At 49.6% G+C, this 27,966-nt stretch overlaps 2 protein-coding genes across 3 annotated transcripts in view; one reads left to right on the plus strand and one right to left on the minus strand.

Moving 5' to 3' along the window:
- FKBP2 (FKBP prolyl isomerase 2) overlaps positions 1-21,409 on the minus strand; it is a 66,516-nt gene extending 45,107 nt beyond the window's left edge. Inside the window, exons 1-3 of one of the 2 annotated variants that reach the window (XM_075325927.1) lie at positions 21,326-21,409; positions 17,666-17,885; positions 6,109-6,221 (exon numbers count right to left, since the gene is read on the minus strand). In XM_075325927.1, coding sequence (XP_075182042.1) covers positions 6,109-6,221; positions 17,666-17,833 — 281 coding nt within the window. In that variant the 5' untranslated portion in view covers positions 17,834-17,885; positions 21,326-21,409. Of the gene's footprint in view, positions 1-6,108; positions 6,222-17,665; positions 17,886-18,255; positions 18,359-21,325 lie in introns of those variants that run through there. The other variant, XM_075325928.1, reaches the window with a different exon arrangement.
- Positions 1-27,966, plus strand: part of DNAJC4 (DnaJ heat shock protein family (Hsp40) member C4) — a 352,301-nt gene that overhangs the window by 240,869 nt on the left and 83,466 nt on the right. The gene's annotated exons all lie outside the window — the stretch shown is intronic.

Below are 27,966 nucleotides of genomic sequence, written 5' to 3' on the forward strand. Positions count from 1 at the left end.
AGGTGATGTCGGTGAACGACAAATCAAGGCGATAGTGATTAAAAAAAGGTGGACGGAGAGGACCAGGTTGCCGCCTTACATATCTGCTCGATGGAGACCTCTGACCTCTCCGCCCAGGAAGATGCCATCGCTCGCGTGGAGTGTGCCTTCAAACCAGGAGGTACGGCTTCACCCCCGGCCGTGTAAGCAACAGAGATGGCATCCCTGATCCACCTGGCCAAGGTGGATTTAGAAGCCTTAAGCCCCTTCCTACAACCCTGGAAGACTACAACAGAGACTTATCCCTCCTCCCTTCCGAGGTGACCAACAGATACCGTTTAAGACAACGCCTAACATCCAGGCAGTGCCATCCCATCTCCTCCGGAGTAGAAGGGTTGGCATAAAAAGAGGGGAGCACTATTTCTTGTGATCTATGGAAGTGGGAATGCACCTTCGGCAAATAGGCAGGGTCAGTTCGTAAAACCACTCGGTCATCAAAAAACTGGGTATACGGAGGAGAAATGGATAAGGCCTGAAGGTCACTAACCCTACGGGCAGAAGTGAGGGCGACCAGGAGAATCGTCTTAAGGGACAGATGCTTGAGAGAGATGGAATCTAAGGGCTCAAAGGGGGGCCATGTTAAAGCTAAAAGGACCAAGTTAAAGTCCCAGGACGGTAGTGGCATGTTGCCCCGAGGCTTAGACCTAGTACAGGACCTAACGAACCTAGACACCCAGGGATCTCCGGCCAGGGCATGGTTATACAAGGCGCTCAGTGCGGAGATTTGCACCTTAAGGGTACTAACCGACAGACCCAGTTCCCAACCCCTCTGGAGGAATTCCAGGACAACCGGGACAGAGGGTGGCTTAGTAGGATCCGCACCCGTAGAGGTCAGGAATTTGGCCCAAATGCGCCCATAAATACGAGTAGTGACAGGCTTTCTGCACTGTATCAAGGTGGAGATCAGACCCTGAGAAAACCCCTTGTTGCCTAACAGCGACCGCTCAAGAGCCACGCCGTCAGATGCAACCTGGTGTTCTGCGGGTGGAAGGCTGGACCCTGGGATAGGAGATCCGGTAGGTCCGGGAGAACCCACGGATCGGTGATGGACAGATGCGTCAGGCAATAAAACCAAGGTCTCTTTGGCCAAAAGGGATCGGGCGCGCTGCACGCAATCCTGACCCCCATGGGTCCGCTGCAGCAGCTCCACAGCGCCTCGGCCGACCGCAGCAGGACCCGTGCCGCTGCCAGAGTCGGCCGGCCGGGCGCCGGACTTGAATCTTCGGCCCATCAGGACCTTCTTGGATCTAGTGGATCTCTGGAGGCTCCCTGTTCAAGGACAGGAAACCAACTGATGCGGGGAGAGGTGCCGCCCCTTTTTATTCTGGAGGTTTCCTGTCCTTGAAGGGCGGATCCCCTCTCTCGTGGTGCCGTCATGGGTGCTGGAAAAAAATGCTCAGCTTTCCCCATTGACTCGGTACATGAACCGCGCCCATCCGTGCATGAACTGCTCAACACGAGTACCGCGCACCTGAGCCTGTTAGTGCCCGCTAATCATTACGCGTACCAAGCATGGTAGTGCCCGCTCATCATTACGAGTACTGAGCATGGTAGTGCCCGCTCATCATTACGAGTACCGAGCATGGTAGTGCCCGCTCATCATTACGAGTACCGAGCATGGTAGTGCCCGCTCATCATCACGAGTACCGAGCATGGTAGTGCCCGCTCCTCATCACGAGTACAGAGCATGGTAGTGCTCGCTCATCATCACGAGTACAGAGCATGGTAGTGCCCGCTCCTCATTAAGAGTACCGAGCATGGTAGTGCCCACTCATCATTACGAGTACAGAGCATGGTAGTGCCCACTCATCATTACGAGTACAGAGCATGGTAGTGCCCGCTCATCATTACGAGTACAGAGCATGGTAGTGCCCGCTCATCATTACGAGTACCGAGCATGGTAGTGCCCGCTCATACTTTAGTATTGCAGTACATAGTACGCTCTGTGCAGATGTGCACAGTCTTGATGACCCAAGGCTGCCGCTACCCAGGGGGTAATCAAGGGCTTTTTCTCCCAGTAGCTGCTCTTTCAGTAACACAGGCCTAACGCTATTGACCTGCACATTAACCCTATATCTGCACATTAGTAACATTTTGGGGACAGGTTCCCTTTAAGTGTCGCTGCCAGCAATGTCCTTGCTATCGCACAATGAACACACCCCACTTGGAGTTTTTTTTCCCCTCGTTTTTTTTCAGTACAGTGAGGTCTAATGATTAGATAGTAAAAGGTAAAATTCACACCACATCTCACCCTGAAAAACAAAGAAGACCTCAAAAGGGTGATGTTGACTAAAATAATAAAAGTTATGGCTCGTGGAAGAAGGGGCAGAAAATGTTACACCAGGAGGGGAATGAAATGCTGCCCCAAGGAACGTGGATGGTCAGAGAGCAGCATCATGTAGGAGCAGAGACCCGGATGCCAGCGATGTGTCACTTACTGGGCTGCTTAGTGTAGTTTTTATAACATCACTAGGCTTTCTTAACAAGTGGGTGTAAAATGTAGCGCCCCTTAACCCCTCAGGACACTACAAGGTACTGCATCCCGCTAAAGATGCAGGGCCTATCCCCAAGGACCTGGGAGACCAGTGCCGGTAACAGCAAAACACATTAAAATCCCCGTTTTCCCTCATCCCCACAGACTGTGACAGACTAGAATTGGACCCAATGGATGGCCACCCACTAGACAATTACCAGGTGGGAGGGGACAGTCAAGCCGACAGTCTGTAGAGAGAGGAGACAGACGCGACTGCTGAGACTCGGGGAGTGTAACGGTGACCTGGGGGCCCAGGCGTGTGGTTGATGGAGGAGCACGGCGAGGTACTCCCGGAACCATAGCACCGGCGGGGCCACAGAGCCCTAGGTCAGGCAAACGCACAAGCAGACCTGATAAACATCTGCACAGTGAGGGAACCATCGAGGACCTCGCCGACCCTAGAAGTCCGGGGGCTCCAGCAGTAACAGGAGAACCAAGGACCGGAACAGACTACCGACCCTACAGGGTGCACACTGCCCGCCGTACGGACCAGAGCCTGAGAGACTAACAGGAGGGGACCCCCAGACGCTCCAAGCCACGGGGACCCACCAACTTGAGAAAGGTGCAGGGGAAAGAAGCCACCAGGTCACCAACCGGCACTGGGACTAAGGGAAGCAGAGGTGAACACCAGCCTTCCTCCGGGTACCAATTACCATCTACTGTGAGTAAAGAGAACCAGTTGCACTGCATCCCCTGGTGTGGCCTCCCTTACTTTCTGCACATAACTCAATCACCTAAGCCCCTGGGGCCCCGGCCCTACTTTCAGAGGGCCCAACATCCAGGCTGCCATCAACACCAGCCCCAGCGGAGAGACCGTGCAGCGGCGGCTCCATCACCATAACCGCAACCTGCAAGTGGCGTCACGACAAACTTTATTGAACATTCCCTTGTATAGAACCCCTTTTAAAGCGACCCCCAGGGAACGGAACCGGGCAACGGCCACCCAGTGACACATCCCAGTAGTACACTGCCCGGGACAGAGTACCCCATAAACACATATGAGAAAAACCAGTACAAGTGTCCGTGTTTGCCATCCATGTTTTTCCGGTATAAATAATGAATTAAATGACAAAGCTTCTCCTATATTTGCAATGTTATACACGTACAGCACATGGATGGTATGTTGATGTCATCCGTGCGCTGTACACGTTTTTCACCGCCCCATAGACTTGTACTGGCCCTTGTCATCCATGCTGCAGAAACAAAACGGACATGTGAAGATCACTATGGCTTATAATGGGAACGTGTGACATCTGTGGAAAAAAAAAAACAAAAATCCAAAACGGATGCCACATGTACATGTGAACGAGGCCCTATCAGCAGCAGATTATTACAACTAGAAAATCTGCCGCCATGTAGTCCAAACACCACCCCCACCACTGATTGGCAACTTTTTGTGCACTTTTTCTGTACACTGTGCATAGGCAGAAAGCTGACAATCAGTGACATGAGCAGAGTTATACAGAGCTGAGCATTCAGAAAACTAGTAGATCCGCAGCAGAGTAAACATTGGTTTTATCAAAACTACAGCAAGCAACCCAGTAAGGGACACATCACTGGCATCAGGGGCTCTGTCTATAACATCATGCTGCTCTAAGATGGGATAGACAGACCCTGGTGATAAATTCCTTTTAAAGGGAATATGTCAGCAGCTTTTTGCTATGCAGCACATTATGTAAGAGCACATGTCCTTGATTCCAACAATGTGTCACTAACTGGTCTGTATTTTGTTTCAATCAGTGTTTTATTAGCAGGGGATTATCATCATGGGACTAGGTGTCTCCTGATCCATCCCCTCCCCCAGCACTGATTAGCAGCTTTCCATTGATATACAGTGTACTCAAAAAGCTGCCAATCAGTGATGGGGGGGGGGGCTATACACAGCTCAGCATACTTAGCTCTGCTAGATCGAGAAATCTGATTCTATCACTAAATGACATAGTGGGAATTGGGGTCTCTGTCCCTACATCATGGTGCTGTCAGATTACATAGTACAAACCAGTTGATAGATTCCCTTTAAAGAGACGTCATTACAAGATGAGACCTGTCACTGACAGCCCCACCGATTAGAGGAACATCTAAGTGTTCGCTCTGTGTGTCTCTGACACTAAATGCAGCATTTCTGCTTTCTTCTGACATCTCTTCACTGGAGACAATACAAAGCCGCCTCTCCGCAGATCATTGTTAAATAAAGGGAGGGGGCAGATGACAGATCAGCCATGTATATAAAGCTGCACTAAGTCATGGCCCATTACCAGCTCCCTGATCACAGAGACGAGGGGCTCGCACCGGCCTAAATGATTAATTGTGCCACAGTAACACAGACGAACAACATCCGGAGGTGCCAGGAGTGCGGACACTGCCGGGGCGTCATGCATAGCTGCCAGGAGGGACAGAGACGGATGCAGCAAATAGGACAATCTAAACCAAAAAATTATAAACTGACTCAGGACGGGGTCCGGCAACACCTCCACAGGAACAAAGCCACAAACTGAACCTATTGTTACCACCAACATTTATACCTTCCCTATCCTTCACAGCCATCAAAGGTGGGGGCTCCAACAGGGCATGGTAGTGCCCGCTCATCATTATGAGTACTGAGCACCAGAGCATGGTAGCGCTCATTCATCATTACAAGTACTGAGAATCCATCATTTCAATTGTCACCTACAGATTTCTAATTTTGGTAAAAAAAACAAGCTCAGGTTAGGTATATTCTTCATCAGTTTGTAACAAAAGCCACCAAGTAGTGCCGGATCCATGGCATGATAATTGCCACAAGCCTAATATATCCCTTGGCATCCAAAAGGTAAGAAAAACATGGGCACTCACCGCTTGCTGCTGTGTAGAAAAATGCTTTTATTCAAGCTTCGGAGTTACATGCTGTGCTGGGGGGGGGGTAGTGAGAGGGAGCGGACAGCACGTTAGACGACGGCCGTTTCACCAGGTGTGCGAAACGGCCGTCGTCTAACGTGCTGTCCGCTCCCTCTCACTACCCCCCCCCAGCACAGCATGTAACTCTGAAGCTTGAATAAAAGCATTTTTCTACACCGCAGCAGGCGGTGAGTGCCCATGTTTTTCTTACCTTTGGATGCTTGGATTATTGTGGACTTTATAAAAGGAGCACCACGCAGCTGTATAGTTCCTGGCAAGATATAAAAAACCGGCAGTAATAAGTGGTGAAACCGCTTACTGTGAACCTTCTCCGACCCTTCAGAGTAGTGCCCTGCATTTCTTCCTTCTTCATTAGATATCCCTTGGATTAACTCCATATGAATATTAAAGCCACTAGTTGGCAAAATTTTACTTTGGTTGAGATATACAGTATGTATTAAATTCTGGTAACACCGGCGCCGTGGCTTCCGATTTTACAAACCTCATGGCAGACACTTTGCACTGAATCCCTTTGGCGTACAGCACGTCCATCAGGTTTCCTTTACTTCGTAGTGAGGCCGCTACCAGTTGGGTGCAACAAAAACCTAAGGTCAATGTGAAGGAAGCATGGTGGATTGATCATGCGTCCAGAGAGCACGTACCCTAGTAAGCCTTGGTCCCAGCCCTTGATGACCTGTCCAGCGCCCAGTGTGAAGGTGAAGGGTTGATTTCTGGATATGCTGCTATCAAACTCTGTGCCGTCCTCCAGCTTCCCCTGCAAGAAATAGAGAAAGCTTACACAATATCAGCGGCATTTATGCACATTTAGAATATCTCAAGACAATCTGGCCAAATAGGAAGAATTTAATAGCCTGCTGACCGAAGACCAGTCCCAGGAGACCCATCCAGCCGGCTCATCCTAATTACCAGGCTGGCCTCCGTTTTTCACATATTCTCTAAATAAAAACTGCATTAATCATACATTTAAAGGGAATCAGTCACCAGGTTTTTGCTCTGAGAGCAGCATAATGTAGAGCCAGAGACCCTGATTCCAGCAATGTGTCCCTTACTGACCTTTTGGCTAAAATCAATGTTTCTCTGTTGCACATCTAGCAGTTAGGCTGCTTTCACACACCCGGTTTTTGCCATCAGGCACAATCCGGCAAAATGCGGATAAAACAAATCAGGCGCCGGATCAGTTTTATTCCTCTATTGACTTGCATTAGCACCGGATGGCCTTGCGTTGCATGCGGCGTCCTCCGGATCCGGCAAAATTTCTTCGTCCAGCTGCCGGAAAGGACGAAGCATGGAACTTTTTTAGTCTATGGCAAAAAAACTGACCACGACGGATCCGACGCTGTCTGGCATGTTGTATAATGGAAGCCTATGGGCGCCGGATCCGACATAATCCGGCATATGACAGAATCCAACGATAGATCCTGTTTTTTGAACTGAGCTTGCTCACTATCACAACGGATCCATAAAAAAAAACAAAAAAACTGGAAGGAACGCATGGAAAAAACTGATGCGACGGATCAGTTTTTTTTTGCCGGATCCATCGCATCAGGTTTTTTTGTTGGATCGTGCCTGATGGCAAATAAACGGATGTGTGAAAGTAGCCTTATACAGAGCTCATGAATATGCTGGACTACCTGGCAGCATGCCAAGTAGTCCTGTAATGATACTCTGCTGATTAAACAGTAATTTTATCAAAACTATACTAAGCAGCCCAGTAAGTGACATCACAGGAATCAGGATCTCTGCCTCTACATCATGCTGCTCTCAATTAGGTAGCAAAAACCTGGTGACAGATTCCCTTTAAAAAAGTAAAATATTCCAGCATTTATTATCCCATTTTGGGGTAATTAGCAGACAATGTAAATGTGCAGAGTATGGGTAGTCTTAGCAGACATCATAGCAGGAATCAGAAAATACGACAGCAGATAATTACTGCAACAGCCGTGATCAGAGACACAAATTCTGGCTGTTTAATGTGGAATGGGTAAACTGCAACATCTAAGCAGTCCGAGGAAGTGCTCCGTCCTCCGCTGACAGCAAATATTAGGGCTTTATGAAGAGAGGGGGACATTTGTATTTCTCGCTTTATCCAACAGATCCAGCTTTATATGGCTGACCTTTACGTGCAGGGTTTTTCGGCTTTTTTATGCTTTTCAATATCACACAATATCCTTTTGTTGATGACTGCTGCAAATGTCAGGGCTCAGGGGGATAATGTGAAATGTTAGTGGCTGCCGAGCTCAGGAAAGATAAAGTGATAGTTTATAGAAAGTCATGAATTAAGTTACTGTCAAAAAAGTTGTCTATTTACGAAAGATGGAAAAAAAAAAAAGCAGTCTTCGTTAGTGATGAGCGAACACTACTTTGGGTGCTTGGTGCTCGTAACGAGCAGTGGAACGCTCGGATGGGCGCGACTGTACCAAGTATAATGGAGTCAATGGAAAAATCTAGAAAAATGTTCAAGTTCACCATTGACTTCCATTATACTCGGTACATAAGTCACGCCCATCCAAGTATTCAACTGCTCATTAAGAGTACTCAGCACCTGAGCATGGTAGTGCCCGCTCATCACTAGTTACCAGTACAGAGCACCTGAGCATGGTAGTGCCCGCTCATCACTAGTTACCAGTACTGAGCACCCGAGCATGGTAGTGCCCGCTCATCACTAGTTACCAGTACAGAGCACCTGAGCATGGTAGTGCCCGCTCATCACTAGTTACCAGTACTGAGCACCCGAGCATGGTAGTGCCCGCTCATCACTAGTTACCAGTACAGAGCACCTGAGCACGGTAGTGCCCGCTCATCACTAGTTACCAGTACAGAGCACCTGAGCATGGTAGTGCCCGCTCATCACTAGTTACCAGTACTGAGCACCCGAGCATGGTAGTGCCCGCTCATCACTAGTTACCAGTACTGAGCACCCGAGCACGGTAGTGCCCGCTCATCACTAGTTACCAGTACAGAGCACCTGAGCATGGTAGTGCCCGCTCATCACTAGTTACCAGTACTGAGCACCTGAGCATGGTAGTGCTCGCTCATCACTAGTTACCAGTACAGAGCACCTGAGTATGGTAGTGCTCGCTCATCACTAGTTACCAGTACTGAGCACCTGAGCATGGTAGTGCTCGCTCATCACTAGTTACCAGTACTGAGCACCTGAGCATGGTAGTGCTCGCTCATCACTAGTTACCAGTACTGAGCACCTGAGCATGGTAGTGCTCGCTCATCACTAGTTACCAGTACAGAGCACCTGAGTATGGTAGTGCTCGCTCATCACTAGTTACCAGTACTGAGCACCTGAGCATGGTAGTGCTCGCTCATCACTAGTTACCAGTACTGAGCACCTGAGCATGGTAGTGCCCGCTCATCACTAGTTACGAGTACTGAGTACCTGAGCATGGTAGTGCCCACTCATCACTAGTTACAAGTACTGAGCACCCGAGCATGGTAGTGCCCCCCAGCATGGTAGTGCTCGCTCATCACTAGTTAAGAGCACCCGAGCATGGTAGTGCCCGCTGATCACTACTTTTTACCAAGACTGGCATAAAAAAAAAAATTCTTCTGGAGTGCATTTTATTAAAGGGAACCTGCCACCAGATTTGACACTTCTAAGCTGTAGCCACCACCAGTGAGCTCTTATATACAGCATTCTAGAATACTGTATATAAGAGCCCAGGCCGCTCTATAGAATGTAAAAACACTTATCAGACTGGACCGCCATCTAGGTCAGTATAATGAGTGTCACTAGTCTCGCTCTGGCACCTCCTCTCTTCTTGCGATTGCCATCCTCCTGCCCAGCCCCATGTGCATGAGGAGTCCTGCGTCATTCACAGCGGGCCCTCCATTGTGCTCCTGTGCATGCGCACTTTCATCTGCCCGACTGAGGGCAGAGAAAAGCATTGCAATGCGCAGGCACGAGAAAATTTTCAAAGACTGCCTGTGCATGCGCACTACAGTACTTTGCTCTGCCCTCAACTGGGTAGATCAAAGTGCGACTGCGCAGGAGCACAATGGAGGCCTCTGTGTGGATAACGCAGGATGCATCCTGCACGCGGGGCTGGGCAGGAGGACGGCGATAGCACAAGAAAGACGGCGCCGGATGGAGAGCAGCGACATCCATTGGACCGGACTGTACCTGGGTGAGTATAATAAAAAAGTGCTTATGTTCTACAGCCCGGCCCGGGCTCTTATGTACATCATTCTAGAATACTGTATATAAAAGAGCCCACTGGTGGTGGACGCAGCTTATAGAGGACAAATCTTGTGACAGATTCCCTTTAAGAGGAGTGAGGCTCATAACACATTTGGCCCAGAGAAAACAAAAATAACCCAAAAGCAGTTATATTTGTGCGCAAAGTCAACTTGGCAAACATTTTACAGCATTTCAAATAGTTTTACAGCAGAATTACAGCCTCCATGTGATGGAAGGATATCTGCATGTATGGCATTTGTGGCATACCCATAATAAAGGTCAGGCAGGTGCACGCACAAGTATCAATTAAGTTTACATGGTCTCTAGTCCGCGTGCGCAGCCGATCACTTCCTTGGAGACATTACTCTCACATATATTTCTAATGGATGGAACAGAAATTACATTTTCATTGACCGACTGTCACAATTATTGACTGTTTACAATTAGTTATATTAAGAAAAAAAATAATATTAGATCACAAATGAAATGAGGTTTAGGGATTAGTCATCATGTATTAGTGAGTTTGCATAGGGGGAGGGGAATGGAAATTACACACATATAATCCCCAATTTAATTTGCATATTTAGCTGAATTTATGCACGGTTTTGGCATTTTTCCAACACACATATTGGCTATTAAAAGATCTTTGTGTTATGTATGAATTGCACACTTATTTGTTGTTATGCAGAATAAAATTTTGTTTGCATATATGATCTGCCCAATATGCACATCAGTTGCAAAATTTATTAATAGATTTTTTTTTTTTTTTAGCAAAGTTGCATTAAGGCTTCCTTCACACATGCATGGAAACTGTTCATGTGTTGCACGGTCCACGGTGAAGGTGTGTGTGTGTGGATGTGTGTAATGTGCCTACAAGTAGTATTCAACCCCCTGCAGATTTAGCAGATTTACACATTCGGAATTACCGTATTTTTCAGACTATAAGAAGCACCCTGGTTTTAGAGGAGGAAAATGGGAAAATAAAACTTTAAGCAAAAAATGTGGTCACGACACACTTATGGGGCGAGGATCTGCTGCTGACACTGTTATGGGGGTAATGTCCCCAAATTCTCTACTAAGGTACCCCATCCTGGTAATGATCCTCCTGCCTTGTATATGATCCTGCTATAAACCCCCATCCTGCTCATATTCCCCCATCCTGTTCATATACTCCCATCCTGTTCATATACCCCATCCTGTTCATATACCCCGATCCTATTGATATACCCCCATCCTATTGGTATACCCCCCATCCATCCTGCTCATATTCCCCCATCCATCCTGTTCATATACTCCCATCCTGTTCATATACCCCCATCCTGTTCATATACCCCCATCCTGCCGGCTCATATACTCCCATCCTGTTCATATACCCCCATCCTGTTCATATACCCCCATCCTGTTCATATACCCCCATCCTGTTCATATACCCCCATCCTGCCTGCTCATATACTCCCATCCTGTTCATATACCCCCATCCTGCCTGCTCATATACTCCCATCCTGCTATATGCCCCCATCGTGCTCATATCCTGGTATATGGCCTGTATCCTATAGCACAGAGAAAAAAATAAATGTTTATACTCACCTTTTCCTCACTCCCTCCAGCACCGATCATCTTCCTCTCTGCACGCTGATCTGTGTGTGTGGAGCCATTCCCCTGCAGCACGCGATGTCTTCCTGTCTGTGCCGATCAGCTGACCAGCTCAGCACAGATCAGCTGACCGGCACAGACAGGAAGACATCGCGTGCTGCAGGGGGCGGCTCCACACACGGGGACGGGTGAGTGCACTGATTCACTGCACCCCGTGCTGATAATGACGCGCGGGGGGCAGTGAATACAGCCGCACATGATCACTCCAGGCTGTAATTGTCAGGGGTGATCATGCGGCCGGCTCTTTGCTATGCGCGCGTCCCCGCTCGTCCTCCCGCCCACCTGTCAGTGCCGGCTTCAGCGCTGAGAGATGGGCGGGAGGATGGGCGTGCATATGTAATGAGCGGGCCCACGTGGTCACGGCAGGCGCTGCTGCTGCCTGCTCGTGCCCCTGATGACCCGCAGCACCCTCATTCCCAGCCACAGCCCTATAGTCAGACCATAAGACGCACCCCCAACTTTCCCCCAACATTTGGGAGAAAAAAGTGTGTCTTATGGTCCGAAAAATACGGTAACTTGGCATTGTGACATTTGGACTGTAGATCAGCCTGGAAGTGTGAAATGCACTGCAGCAAAAAAGAATGTTATTTCTTTTTTTTTTTTTTAAATTGTTAAAAGTTTATTCAGAGGGTCATTTATTATTCAACCCCTCAAACCACCAGAATTCTGTTTGGTTCCCCTAAAGTATTAAGAAGTATTTCAGGCACAAAGAACAATGAGCTTCACATGTTTGGATTAATTATCTCTTTTTCCAGCCTTTTCTGACTAATTAAGACCCTCCCCAAACTTGTGAACAGCACTCATACTTGGTCAACATGGGAAAGACAAAGGAGCATTCCAAGGCTATCAGAGACAAGATCGTGGAGGGTCACAAGGCTGGCAAGGGGTACAAAACCCTTTCCAAGGAGTTGGGCCTACCTGTCTCCACTGTTGGGAGCATCATCCGGAAGTGGAAGGCTTATGGAACTACTGTTAGCCTTCCACGGCCTGGACAGCCTTTGAAAGTTTCCACCCATGCCGAGGCCAGGCTTGTCCGAAGAGTCAAGGCTAACCCAAGGACAACAAGGAAGGAGCTCCGGGAAGATCTCATGGCAGTGGGGACATTGGTTTCAGTCCATACCATAAGTAACGTACTCCACCGCAATATAGTCTCCGTTCCAGACGAGCCCGTAAGGTACCTTTACTTTCAAAGCGTCATGTCAAGGCTCGTCTACAGTTTGCTCATGATCACTTGGAGGACTCTGAGACAGACTGGTTCAAGGTTCTCTGGTCTGATGAGACCAAGATCGAGATCTTTGGTGCCAACCACACACGTGACGTTTGGAGACTGGATGGCACTGCATACGACCCCAAGAATACCATCCCTACAGTCAAGCATGGTGGTGGCAGCATCATGCTGTGGGGCTGTTTCTCTGCCAAGGGGCCTGGCCATCTGGTCCGCATCCATGGGAAGATGGATAGCACGGCCTACCTGGAGATTTTGGCCAAGAACCTCCGCTCCTCCATCAAGGATCTTAAGATGGGTCGTCATTTCATCTTCCAACAAGACAACGACCCAAAGCACACAGCCAAGAAAACCAAGGCCTGGTTCAAGAGGGAAAAAATCAAGGTGTTGCAGTGGCCTAGTCAGTCTCCTGACCTTAACCCAATTGAAAACTTATGGAAGAAGCTCAAGATTAAAGTCCACATGAGACACCGAAAGAACCTAGATAACTTGGAGAAGATCTGCATGGAGGAGTGGGCCAAGATACCTCCAGAGACCTGTGCCGGCCTGATCAGGTCTTATAAAAGACGATTATTAGCTGTAATTGCAAACAAGGGTTATTCCACAAAATATTAAACCTAGGGGTTGAATAATAATTGACCCACACTTTTATGTTGAAAATTTATTAAAATTTAACTGAGCAACATAAGGCTATGTGCGCACGTTGCGTACAGTTCACTGCAGAAATTTCTGCAGCGATCTGAAGAGCACATGTGCGCTTTAAATCGCTGCAGAAATGTCCGTAGTGAAGCCGATTCCATGCGCTCTGCCTGCAGCTCCTCCCATAGACAGAGCAGGAGCTGCCGGCAAAGCACACGGAAGAAGTGACATGTCACTTCTTTTTACGCAGCGCTTCGGCAGTAGCCGAAGCGCTGTGCTCTAAAACGCCACGTGCGCACGGCCCCTGCACAATCTCCATAGACTGTGCAGGGGACGCAGGACGCATGCAGTTACGCTGCGCTACAAAGCGCAGCGTAACTGCATGTATTTACGCAACGTGCGCACATAGCCTTACTTGTTGGTTTGTAAGATTTATGCATATGTTAATAAATCCTGCTCGTTTGAAGTTTGCAGGCTCTAACTTATTTGCATCTTATCAAACCTGCTAAATCTGCAGGGGGTTGAAGACTACTTGTAGGCACTGTATGTCTGTATGTGTATATGTGTGTGTATGTATTTATGTAAATGTCTGTATGTGTATGTATGTATATATGTGTGTATAAATGTGTATATATCTGTATGTATGTATGTATGTATGTATGTATGTATGTATGTATGTATGTATGTATGTATGTATAGGTGTGTATGTACATGTGTGTATGACATCCGGATAGCACACGGACAGCATGAGCTGGTATACTTACCTGTCCCCGGCGCTGCTGTTACTCCCGAGTCTGTGGTGAAAGCAGTGTATATTCATGAGCATAATGAGCGGCCCTGGAAGCAACAGCAGAGGTAAGAGATAGAGACAGCAGCGCCGGAGACAGGTAGGTATACAACTTCTTTATTTTAATGCACACGTTTTCTCTGGTATGTGTCACACGGATCACATCAGTGTGCGGTCTTGTGTGAAACTTGTACTGGCAGCAGAAAATGGACACGTCGCTGTGTGAAGCACACGGTCACGCGTGTGCTCCCCACGATCCATGTGAAAGCACGGATGTGTGACCAAGCCCATTGATTTTAATGGGTTTATGTGTGTCCATGTCTCCGGTCCTTGTGAACACTGATGTCACATATACCAGAGACATGGATGTGTGAAGGGGGCCTAAGGTGGAGAGTATTAAAGTGGCTATTGTTATACAGGGAATAGAAGGCATAATTTACAAAGAAAAATTAAGATTTTGTCAGCAAATAAGCCGTGTAGTGCCCACTTTATAGTCGTAAGGAGAAATACTGCAGGAATTCTTTCTTAAAGGGCTTATCCCAACTCCTTGTAGAAAATGATGCATCATTGTAGTCAATGGCCTCGCCAATGTGTACGCACCAATCCCGATTTGTGGGGGGCTTCAGACATAAGCCCTGACTGAGCCACGGAACGCACGTGAAAACATTGTGTGAACACAGCCAAAGCATTTTTTCTGGCTCTTGCTCCTCCATAATTTTATGTATGTGCTCATAGTCAAGTGGGCGGTCCTTCAGTGCTACCCATGTGACCACTGTGAACTACATTTCCCACAAGCACCTGCTGCTTCTCCAGATAACATGAAAGAGAACATGTCACCTCCAGAGATGCCATTTGCCTAAGAATATAGTAATAACCTCCATGTAAACAGTTTATATCCCATTTAGCCGGCATATGGAGCAGCAGCTACTTGGGGAAAAAAACAAAATGTATAGCTTCCCTGTAGCCGCTCGCTTCTAGTCATTGCAAGCCAAAATGTCATTCTCGTCTGTCCCGAGCACCCTGTGTAAAGGTTTCTAGTTCTCTGTCCTCTAATTCTGTATGTATTGCCCCTTTATGTAATCTCCAGGCTCCAAAACCTGTTTGTGTTGCCTATAGCAACCAATCACAACACAGCTTTCATTCTAGCAGAGCTGTTTAAAAAATGAAAGCTGCGCGCTGATTGGTTGCTATGGGCAACAAAGACCGAGGCCTTGTTGTAGTTCTAGGTAGGAGGCGTCCATTATATCAAATATGGACAGAAATATTCTTAAATTTTATGAGGAAAACCATTCTGCTCTTTCTCTGCTTTGTCTGTCACACAGCTGAGCAGCGCAGACAGGAGGAGAGCGGATCCTCCTCGGACAGGGCCAATGTCTACCCTGTGCAGGGAGGTCGGTGCAGTCACACACGCGACATTTCTCTACAATGTATGAAAAGGATTCCTATACAGCAGAGCAGGCATCTACTGAGCATGTGCGACCTGTCATGACAGAACTACAGGACGTAACCATGGGCAACCAGGTAGGCCAAAGCCTCGGACATGTGTGAGATCAGGGGAGGATAACCGGAGAAGTGAGCGGTTTTAGAAATTGATAGCATTTCACAACATATATAAATATGTCATGATTTTAAGACATTGAATAATGACTGACATTATGGGAAAATCCATAAAAAGACGACAAGCTCTGGTCACTGTAGATACTTGGGGGACATATGACGTTTGTGCGCAAGCCTGTGTATAAAAGTGAGGCTTAGAGGCAAAGAATGGCGAAAAAAGCCAAATGCAAGAAGAGCTGCAGCAGATAGAACAGTGACCTTATCAAAACTACAGCTAAAAGCCCAGCGTAAGAGATAGCACTGGAATCAGTCTCTGTCATGCCGGAGAGGACTCCCGGTAAGCGACGCAACACAAAATGTACATCAGGGAAACCATACAGCGGAAAGTCCTGGTGCTAGGGAGAAGGGAGAAGGGAGTCGGGTCACCTCCTAACACTCACCTGAGGCTGATCCCTGCACTTCCTAGACAGGTCCTTCCCGACACGTGCCTAAGCCCTCGCTGGCGTAGAACTCATCCTGATTAGTGCGAAGACCAGCAAAATGCTAGTCTCACCAATATGAGGAAGGTAAGACAAACAGGGGAAAGACTCAACAAATAGTTCATCACAGCTACTTAAGCAGGAAGCTTCTCAGCTGCAACAAAAACACCTCGGCTTCTCCAGAGACAGGCTCCTTTAAAGTGGTTAGTTATAGAATAAGCTAGAGCCAGCAGAGGAATAAGTTTATAGAGAGGAAGTGCACGGCTGCAGCTGAGATTAACAACAGCTTCTCCAGAGACAGGCTCCTTCAAAATGGTCAGTATAGAATGAGCTATAGCCAGCATAGGAGAGTGAGGAGTTTATATAGCGGAAGGGCGTGGAAGCATCTGAGACTAAGGGTACCGTCTCACTAAATGACGTACCAGCGATTCCGACCACGATATGACCTGGTCAGGATCGCTGGTGCATCGCTGCATGGTCGCTGGTGAGCTGTCAATCAGGCAGATCTCACCAGCGACCAGCCACCAGTGACTCGTGGAAACGATGCTGGCTTGGTAACGAAGGTAAATATTGGGTAACTAAGCAAAATGCTTTGCTTTGTTACCCGATATTTTCCCTGGTTACCAGTGCACACCGCTTAGCGCTGGCTCCCTGCACTCGTAGCTAGGCTACACATCGGGTTACTAAGCAAAGCGCTTCGCTTAGTTACCCGATGTGTACTCCGGATACTTGTGCAGGGAGCCAGCACTGGCAGCCTGAGAGCGGCATACGCTAGTAACCAAGGTAAATATCGGGTAACCAAGCAAAGCGCTTCACTTGGTTACCCGATGTCTACCTTGGTTACCCGTGTCCGCAGCTTCCAGACGCCGGCTCCCTGCTCCCTGCACATTCAGATCGTTGCTCTCTCGCTGTCAAACACAGCGATGTGTGCTTCACAGCAGGAGAGCAACGAGCAAAAAATGAACCAGCACTGTGTGTAATGATCAGCGATTTCACAGCAGGGCCCAGGTCGCTGCTCAGTGTCACACACAGCGAGATCGCTAATGAGGTCACTGCTGCGTCACAAAAACCGTGCCTCAGCAGCGATCTCGCTATGTGAGAAGTACCCCTAACAACTACAAGTCAGTCTCAGCAGGATAGATAAGAAACCTTACTCCCTTAAGCACCAAATGGAATTAAATACACTTCAACTAAGGATAAACAATGAGCAAATACAAAAATGGATCTGGGATCAACCAAACGCTGAGACTTTGATGACCAATCACCCAGAGGTCTCAGCAGGGTGCGACATACTCGTGACACTGTCCCTATTTTGTGCTGTTCTTTGAGAAACTTTACATTGAGAAAGTTTCATTCATTCAGAGCAACAGAAATAGCAAAAATCAAACTCATGTTATATTCTGTTATCCATTTTGGCCCTGGAATTTGGTAATTTCTTTGTTTGGGATACTATATAAGCTGGTTACATGATGTAATAAAACAGAAACTCTCAGTACACTATATCTGGCTGTACTGTATTGATTTCTCCAAGCGCTTGTAAAACAAATCTTATTAATTTGGAGCTCCAATGGTATAGAAGTAGAGTATTTCGCTCACAACATATTGGAGATGCCTTCTATAGAACATCCAATACCATCATGCTTCTAAACCCATAATATAATGTACTCACTGTGTAATGCATGTTGAGGGTATCCCCTTTCCGAGATTTATTAGGGCAATTCTCCACTCTCTTCTTCACACCAATCTGTAACTTCTTACTTCCCTCTTTAGCAAGGGTCGGGGGAAGCAGAAAGAAGACAAGTAGGCACCACAGAGGCGTGAGCGACAGAGCGTTCATGGTGATGGCAAGATGGGCACCCAAACAGTTAACAGTCACGCAGTTTTATTTTCTGTAAGAATAAAATAAAAATAAAAATGGTTAGTAAATAGGGGTCTCACTCCTACAACCATAAAAGATGGGGGAGGGAGATTGGTAATGAAGACAAGGGAACATGGTCAACTGTGGACTCCAATGGAATGGACAAACAGGCACAAGATAAGGGAACATCAAGATCCCCATTCCTCGGAGCCGGATAAAGTGATTGATATAGTAGGGTGACAAGACAAGTCAGTATTACTGTCCTCCACTATAGAGAATAATATCTAGAACATGACAGATTACTGGGGTCTTCTCTTTCATGAGATTGATGAGAGGGTGCACCACGCAGGGGATTCTGTGTAGGTTATGGCCGGTAATGTTATATTGTTAATAACACTTACCTGGATTGCTGGCTCTGTTCACATAGTTTAACAGGTAGAAGTCATGTTTGCCACAAAAAAAAAGGCAACAGCACCAAATTATTTTATCAAAAAGTATCCCCTCCCTAGCCCACTTAAAGATCTTAATAGCCCTGACGTGCCCCGTCCTATGGGGGTACGGACCCTGGATAGGGATGGCTCCTTGTAGCCCCTTATAGAGGATACAAAATGGTCAGCATGCAGTATACAGCACCTCATAGCACCTGGTTGTAGCACCTTGTATAGAAAAAGGGAAGCAGCACCAGTAAATCAGCTTAGTGCAGTGAATCAAAGTGCACCCTAGAAGTGTCTTATTACCCCCCCAAAAAGGTGACAAATTAATTAGTCCCCCCTCCCCCCAAAGTTCCCTCCCCTACCCCTTTAAGGACAGACACACACAACACGCACACATAACAGTTTAGTGTCTCCTCCTTGAATGAGGTATAATACCCCATACGCCGGCTCAAGGGTCCCCCCTATCCGAAACCCCACTATGAGGAGTCCACTTGGTGCTGTCCGCCATGAAATATGCACTTCTATGTTTTCTGGGTTCTCGGGGAACCCATACATCATCCTTTCCTAAGGGCCACGAGGAGTCCGGCTTTTCTTCCTCCTGGTCTCGCAGTACCCACACCTCACTGCCCGAAACTCTTTGCCCATTCCCAGCCCCCTTCCTTTCATCTCTCCTGGCCCATTCTCGTAACACCCAGACGTCCTGTTGCTTCTGTCCGTCACCTCTTGCCTGTTCTCGACACCCCCAAGCCTGCGCGGGTTTCCCCCTTCTACGACCAGATATGGCACGACAAGAACCAGCCCACCCTTGCCACCAGTTCACCCATTCCTGCAGTTCAGGAGTTTCTCCCATTTTCCCTCCCTTTTTAGTAAGAGGTTCAGGAATGTCCCCTAGGTTTGCCCCGTCATCCCCATTTCTTTTATCCAAGTGCTCCCCTACCCGTAGAGTGCTACTCATTGAGTACCCACTCTCTCCAGACTGCTCCTCATCAGCTGTATCACTTTCCACATGTGGAGTCCCTTCCGCACCCCCTAAATAGAGATGAAGGCACCAACACCAGGTGCCCCCTTCCTCTCCAGTTCCACATCCTTCCAAACTGGGGTGACCGGCTGTCCCCATCTGATGGGCCGGTGACAAGTAATTGATGGGGGTGGAATTCCTCTCTTCCATCACATCGTCCCATTCTTTCTCACACCTACCTAGTCCTCCACTATGATAGTTACCCTGTTCCATATTAAGACCCTCTTTGGACCCACTACGCCCATTTCCTGGGGTCCTAAAGTCGTCCCAATAGCTCCCATTGGATTGTGGACACTCTTCACTGACGCCCTTCGTCACTCCTAGGCTATTACTGACCCCAGTCAATCTTTTATTTCCATTAATCTCCTGTCCGTGGTCTTTCAGGTCCACATGAGATGCCCCAATATCGATTGTCTCAGTGCTGCTACTACTCAACTCCCATCGAGAGTCTCTAATGTCGCCCTCCCCACTGATGTCCTGCAGCGCGTCCTCATCCTCCAAACTTTGCCCCCTATATAGGTCCTGAAAGCTGCTTTCCTCCATGCGCTGATGACCATCTGTGATGCCACCATTGCCCTGGCTGCGCTTCTTCTCTTTCGAGGATTTGCTCTTCTTTTTCCGTTTCTGCAGCACTTGACCATCATGACTGCCCCAGACTGGCACATCCATCCTTTCCTGCATTGCACACACTTCACGCCCAAGTCCACTGGCACCCTTCCCATACACATTGCTGGGGATGTCCCCCCATGTGCCCATGCCCTGAGAACACCCCTTCCCTGCACAGTCACCAGTGCCCATTCCCCGAGGACCCCTTTCCCCTGCACAACCACCAGCAGTGCCCATGCCCTGAGGACCCCTCTCCCCTGCACACCCAGCAGTGCCCATGCCCTGAGGACCCCTCTTCCCTGCACAGCCAGCAGTGCCCATGCCCTGAGGACCCCTCTCCCCTGCACAACCACCAGCAGTGCCCATGCCCTGAGGACCCCTTTCCCCTGCACAACCACCAGCAGTGCCCATGCCCTGAGGACCCCTTTCCCCTGCACAACCACCAGCAGTGCCCATGCCCTGAGGACCCCTTTCCCCTGCACACCCAGCAGTGCCCATGCCCTGAGGACCCCTCTCCCCTGCACACCCAGCAGTGCCCATGCCCTGAGGACCCCTCTTCCCTGCACAGCCAGCAGTGCCCATGCCCTGAGGACCCCTCTCCCCTGCACAGCCAGCAGTGCCCATGCCCTGAGGACCCCTCTCCCCTGCACACCCAGCAGTGCCCATGCCCTGAGGACCCCTCTCCCCTGCACACCCAGCAGTGCCCATGCCCTGAGGACCCCTCTTCCCTGCACAGCCAGCAGTGTCCATGCCCTGAGGACCCCTTTCCCCTGCACAACCACCAGCAGTGGGCATGCCCTGAGGACCCCTTTCCCCTGCACAACCACCAGCAGTGCCTATGCCCTGAGGACCCCTTTCCCCTGCACAGTCAGCAGTGCCTATGCCCCCTGCACAGTCTGCGGTGCCCATGCCCTGAGGACCCCTCTCCCCTGCACAGTCAGCAGTGCCCATGCCCTGAGGACCCCTCTCCCCTGCACAGTCAGCAGTGCCCATGCCCTGAGGACCCCTCTCCCCTGCACACCCAGCAGTGCCCATGCCCTGAGGACCCCTCTCCCCTTCGCCTCCCTGGTTTGTCGCCTCCTGGAGGAAGCTCTCATCACTGCAGCCCTTCCCCCAGTACTTGTCCTCGTCTGTGAGGCTCCTGGTCAGTGTCAGAGCCCTCTCCCCCTGCTGTGCCCCGATCGTCTCCAGTGAGCCCCGCGCCTGCACATCCCTGCCCCCCTCAGCCCTTTCCTGACTCTCCCGGAAAACCTCCTCCATTCTCCGTCCCATAATCAGATCCTGGGGGCCCCTAATGACGTCCCAAGTCACCCTGGGTCCTCCGCGGAGTCTTCTCCGCTCCCTCCCCCGGGTCTCAGCACCCCGCTCTTCCCCCGGCCTCCTCATCCCCCTTCCCGGGACTCCTGCCCTCACCTCTCCCCTGATCTGTCTGCACGCCGCAGCTTCACACCGACTCAACCCCTCTTCCGCATCCGTGTACGTCACCACTCACATCGTCCAATCACAGCGCAAGGAACATCACCGGCTTCCGCTGATTGGTCAGTCCCGACTGTCATTGTCAAGTGATCAGGGGCCACGTCGGGACATAGCGGTACGGTCCGGCGTTACCACTCAGAAAAAGGGGGGGACAACCAGCACCGTGATTGCCGTGGGAGCTAAATCCTGGAGGAATAGAATTCACTCAGTACTGGATGAGGAATTAATACTGCAGATGAAATGGCTCAGAGCTCATGTAAGGAAATGTGAAGAAAGCCGAGTAATTGGGGATTAAAGGAAAATGTCACCCCCTAAACTGCTGCAACAATAGTACGGTCCAGTGTCTAGACTGTTAAACCTCGCAAAACAATAGCAAACCGTTATAAAGCGGAGCAGAGCGCTGCATAGAGATAGAGCTATAAATACACGAGCACACAGCGTGCGGCCTGCGAGGACCGAGCACAGCTGAGCCCGGGCGGGAGGGGCAGGAAAGAGATATATACACACATATTCATTTATACACGCGCACACATATATACTGTATATATTATTATTATTTATTATTATTATTATTTATTTATAGAGCACCATTAATTCCATGGTGCTGTACATGAGAAGGGGGTTACATACAAAATACGTATACAAGTTACAGTAGACAGACTAGTACAGAGGGAAGAGGGCCCTACCCTTGCGGGCTTACATTCTATAGGATTATGGGGAGGAGACAATAGGTGGGGTGTAGGTCAGGCGGCAGCTCCGCACGGTGGTCGGGCGGCAGCTCCGCACGGTGGTCGGGCGGCAGCTCCGCACGGTGGTCGGGCGGCAGCTCCGCACGGTGGTCGGGCGGCAGCTCCGCACGGTGGTCGGGCGGCAGCTCCGCACGGTGGTCGGGCAGCAGCTCCGCACGGTGGTCGGGCGGCAGCAAGTTCATTGTAGATTGTAGGCATTTCGGAACAGGTGCGTTTTCAGGTTCCGTTTGAAGTTTGCAAGGGTAGGGGATAGTCTGACGTGTTGAGGCAGCGAGTTCCAGGAGACTGGGGATGCTCGGGAGAAGTCTTGGAGTCGGTTGTGTGAGGAGCGAATGAGAGAGGAGGAGAGGAGGAGATCTTGGGAGGACCGGAGGTGACGTGTTGGAGTGTAGTGGGAGAGTAGTTCGGAGATGTACGGAGGGGAAAGATTATGCACAGCTTTGTAGGTCAGTGTTAGAAGTTTGAATTGGATACGGTGGAAGATTGGAAGCCAGTGGAGGGACATGCAGAGAGGAGAAGCGGGGTGGTATTGAGGAGAGAGGTGGATCAGTCGGGCAGCAGAGTTAAGGATGGACTGGAGAGGGGCAAGCGTGTTGGCAGGGAGGCCACAGAGGAGGATGTTACAGTAGTCGAGGCGGGAGATTATGAGGGCATGCACTAGCATTTTAGTTGATTGCAAATTGAGGAAAGGGCGGATTCTGGAAATATTTTTGAGTTGAAGACGGCAGGAGGTGGTGAGGGATTGGATGTGTGGTATGAAGGATAAGGCAGAGTCAAAGGTCACTCCGAGGCAGCGAACTTTGGGTACTGGCGAGAGCGTGGTGTTATTTATTGTAATAGATAGATTAGGTGGAGAGTGTAGGTGAGACGGAGGAAAGATGATTAGTTCAGTTTTGGCCACATTGAGCTTTAGGAAGCGAGAGGAGAAGAAGGAGGATATAGCAGATAGACATTTCGGGATTTTGGACAGCAGAGATGTGGCATCTGGGCCAGAGAGGTAGATCTGGGTGTCGTCGGCATATAGGTGGTATTGGAAGCCATGGGACTTTATGAGTTGTCCCAGGCCAAATGTGTAGATAGAGAAAAGTAGGGGTCCTAGGACAGAGCCTTGAGGGACGCCAACAGAGAGATGGTGGGATGAAGAGGTTGTGTGGGAGTGGGAGACACTAAAAGTGCGATTTGAGAGGTATGAAGAGATCCAAGAGAGGGCGAGGTCTCTGACACCAAGGGAAGAGAGGGTCTGTAATAGGAGGGAGTGGTCAACGGTATCGAAGGCTGAGGACAGGTCTAGGAGTAGGAGTATAGAGAAGTGCTTGTTCGCTTTGGCAGTAAGCAAGTCATTTGTGATTTTAGTCAGGGCAGTTTCGGTGGAGTGATGTGGACGGAAGCCGGACTGTAGGTTGTCAAAGAGAGCGTTAGAGGAGAGGTGGGAGGAAAGTTCAGCATGGACATGCTGTTCCAGGAGTTTTGAGGCAAGTGGGAGTAGTGATATGGGGCGGTAGCTGGTAGTAGAGGTTGGATCGAGGGAAGGTTTCTTTAGGATAGGTGTGACTGTTGCATGTTTAAAGGCAGAGGGGAAGGTTCCAGTCGTTAAAGATAGGTTGAAGAGATGGGTTAAGGCTGGAATAAGGATGGTGGTGAGGTTGGGAAGGAGGTGGGATGGCATGGGGTCAAGTGCGCAGGTGGTGAGGTGCGCTTTTGAGAGCAGACGTGCAAGCTCTCCTTCGGTGATGGTGGGGAGGAAGTTTATGGGGGAGGGGCAGTGGTCAGCTACATGAAGGGGTTGTGGTGGCTGAGCAGAGAAGACTTGCCTTATTAGGTCGATTTTTTCTTGGAAATAGGTGGCAAAGTCTTCTGCAGAAATGAGGGAGGTTGGAGGGGGCAGTGGTGGGCGAAGGAGGGAGTTGAAAGTGTTGAATAACTGTTTGGGGTTGTGTGTTAGAGAGGATATGAGGTTTCTGAAGTAATCGTGTTTAGCGGAGGTGAGGACTGAACGAAATGTGTGAATTGCATTTTTGAATGTGGTGAAGTCTTCCTGGGAGTGCGTTTTCTTCCACCGCCGCTCTGCAGCCCTAGACCTTTGCCTAAGTTTTTTAGTGAGGCTGTTGTGCCAGGGCTGTCTATTGATTCGTCTCACTCTGCCATGCACAAGGGGAGCGACTGAATCAATGGCTGATGTGAGGGTGGTGTTGTAGAAAGTGGTGGCGCTGTCTGTGTCGTGGAGGGACGATATGGAGGACAGTGGGAGGATAGAGTCGGCGAGGGTGTGCATGTTGAGGTGTGCAAGGTTTCTGCGGGGATGTGCTAGGTGCTGGACAGGGGGGGTAGGTGAGGAGGACAGGGCTGAAAAGGTCAGAAGATGGTGGTCAGATAGGGGGAGGGGGGAAGTTGTGAAGTCAGAAAGGGGACAGAGGCGGGTGAAGATGAGGTCTAGTGTGTTTCCATCTTTGTGGGTGGCAGAGGTGGACCACTGAGTTAAGCCAAAAGACGAAGCAAGGGAGAGGAGTTTGGAAGCAGCTTGTTGGCGAGTGTCAGTGGGGATGTTGAAGTCACCCATGATGATGGTGGGAATGTCAGCAGAGAGAAAGTGTAGAAGCCAGGCAGAGAAGTGGTCGAGGAAGGCAGTGGTTGCGCCCGGGGGTCTGTATATGACAGCCACTTGGAGGTTGGAGGGAGAATAGATTCGGACAGAGTGCACTTCAAAGGAAGGCAGGTCGAGGGAGGGTAGAGGTGGGATTATGGTAAAGTTGTAGTTGTTAGAAAGAAGGAGGCCCACTCCTCCACCTTGTCTATTGCCAGGGCGAGGAGTGTGGGAGAAGTGCAGGCCACCGTAGCATAGTGCAGCTGGGGAGGCAGAGTTGGATGGTGTCAGCCATGTTTCGGTGATGCCTAGAAAGGATAGATTGCTGGAGGTAAAGAGATCATGAATGATGTGCAGTTTATTACACATATATCTATGTATTCTGCACACAAACACCACAAAACAAATAGATAGAAATGTAATTATTAAAAGGCAAAAACTAAGCTAATAGAAGCATTTCACAACATATATTTCAACACCACAGATATTCCACACAGATTTAACTCAATTGTCCAAGTAATGTGCTCCGTCTGTCTCTTTCCCCGTCTGTCTCTTTCCCCGTCTGTCTCTATCTCTCTGTTTCTTTCCCCATCTGTCTCTTTCTAGGTCTGTCTCTTTCCCTGTCTGTCTTTTTCCCCGTCTGCCTGTCTCTGTCTGTCTCTTTTTTTGTCTGTCTCTCTCTGTTTCTTTCCCCATCTATCTCTTTCTAGGTCTGTCTCTTTCTAGGTCTGTCTCTTTCCCCGTCTGTCTCCCCGTCTCTTTGCCTGTGTTTTTTCCTGTCTGTCTCTTTTCATGTCTGCCTGTCTCTGTCTGTCTCTTTCCTTGTCTGTCTCTATTTATCTGTCTCTTTCCCCATCTGTCTCTATCAAGGTCTGTGCCTTTCCCCATCTATCTTTGTCTCTCTGGCTGTCTCCTACTTCCCTGTCTGCCTGTCTCTGTCCCTGTCTGCATGTCTGTCTATCTCTTTCCACATCTGTCTCTTTCCCCATCTGTCTCTTTCCCCATCTGTCTCTTTCCAGGTCTGTCTCTTTCCAGGTCTGTCTCTTTCCAGGTCTGTCTCTTTCCAGGTCTGTCTCTGTCTGTCTCTTTCCCTGTCTGTCTGTCTGTCTCTGTCTGTCTCTTTCCCTGTCTGTCTCTCTGTCTGTCTCTCTCTCTCTGTCTCTCTCTATCCGTTTCCCCACCGACATCTTATTATTTCACATATAAGATTCTTATACTATGAATGTCTTTTGTTCCTATAGCAACCAATTAGAGCTCCTACTAAAAACCTGTAGTTCCAGGCTCCATTTACTTTAATGGAGGCATGTTTTTTGGAGAGTAACTGTAAAGCGCGAGGTTAAATTTTCCTGTCAAAACTTAGTCTACGACGTTCCCTGGGTCACATGAGGTGCAAAATTTCGTGATTGTAAATGCGACGGTGCGGATACACTTTTCTTTGTCGCTCCATTGGGAGACCCAGACAATTGGGTGTATAGCTTCTGCCTCCGGAGGCCACACAAAGTATTACACTTTAAAAAGTGTAACCCCTCCCCTCTGCCTATACACCCTCCCGTGCATCACGGGCTCCTCAGTTTTATGCTTTGTGTAGAAGGAGGCACACATCCACTCATGCTCCCATTTTAGTCAGCAGCAGCTGCTGATTTTATCGGTTGGAAGAAAAGTGGGCCCCCACGGGGCCCCCGGCATGCTCCCTTCTCACCCCACTGAGTCGGCGGTGCTGTTAAGGTTGAGGTACCCATTGCGGGTACAGAGGCTGGAGCCACATGCCGTTTTTCCTTCACCACCCCATAGAGGCTCTGAGTGAAGTGGGATCCTAACCGGTCATCCATTCACTGGGACCGGGCTCCCTCCGCAGCCCCTGTGGGAATCTGCCGGACCGGAGACTTGGTATCATCAGGGACAGGGCCCTGCATCCAAAGGTACTCTGGGTCCCCATGGGGACAGTGCATGGACCGCTGGTGTCACAGACGCCGCAGCTGCGGCTGGGTTTTGTGACGACCGGGACTTCCGCGCCGACCGCACCTGTTTTTCGGCCGCGGTATTAAATTTAGTCCCCGGCTTCATTGCGGCCTAGTACCATAACTCCCGCCCCCGGGCCTGCCAGTCAGGGGTAAGGGCGGGACGGTCGACCTGACGTCGGCAGTGAGGGCTGGAGCATACTTTAGGTTTCCTCCCCCCCCTCACTGATCACTGTGGGGCACCAGATTCCCACACTTTATTAGTCGCCGCCCACGGCTCCCTCCTCCCCTGAGAGCTCCGGCAGCCATTTTTTTTTACACATTCTGCCGGTGGAGTTTTTCAGGAACGAGTTCTGAAGGACGGATTACAGCTCTGGGAGACCTAGGCAGGGAATCTGGTGGACACACACACCGCTTTGAGCGGTCGGTAAGCCACACCGGTCACCCGGTGCTGGTCCCCCTATGTGCCGCAGTATATATATATATATATATATATATATATATTTGTATATATTTTCTCTGCTCGGCCGGGTTATTCTGCTTTTGGCTATATACCCTCAGTGATCACTCTCCTGGGAGACAACAGCATGTCGTCCACAAGGAGCAAGGGCGCTAAGGCAAAGGGTTATTTTGCTACCTGTACCTCTTGTGCGGCTATGTTACCTGCAGGTTCCACCTACCCTCACTGTGTGCAATGCTCGGCCCCTGTTGCACTTGCTCAGCCGGAGCCTCGGGCACTAGGGGGACCCTCGGCTCAGGCAGACCCTCCTGCTTCCCCTGTCCAGGCGGCAGGGACAGAGTTTGCAGCTTTTGCTGAGAAACTCTCTGAGTCGCTTTCACAATCCATGGCTCAGTCTATGGACAAATGGTCTGCCAGGCTACTAGAAGCCTTGCAGTCCAGACCGGTCCTTACACAGGCCCCGGGCACTGTTGGATCATCGCCTCCAGGCCCCTCTCGGTCTGCGCCGCAGCGTGCTCCCGGGGTGGCCCCTAGGTCTCACGTGGAGGACTCCGGCACGGACCACAGTCCCAGACCGGCTAAGCAGGCTCGCTGGGAATCTTCCCCGACTTCCTCCTGCTGCTCCGGGTCTCAGCTTGAGGACTCTCTGGAGGATGAGGCGGACGTCGCAGCTCAAGGCTCTGACCCTGACGTTGCTCTCAATCTTGACACACCTGAAGGGGACGCCATAGTAAATGACCTTATTGCGTCCATCAACCAGGTGTTAGATCTTTCTCCCCCAACTCCACCTATAGAGGAGTCGGCTTCACAGCAGGAGAAACACCAGTTTA

The sequence above is a fragment of the Anomaloglossus baeobatrachus genome, chromosome 10 (assembly GCF_048569485.1).
Source record: "Anomaloglossus baeobatrachus isolate aAnoBae1 chromosome 10, aAnoBae1.hap1, whole genome shotgun sequence".
Classification (NCBI taxonomy): domain Eukaryota; kingdom Metazoa; phylum Chordata; class Amphibia; order Anura; family Aromobatidae; genus Anomaloglossus; species Anomaloglossus baeobatrachus.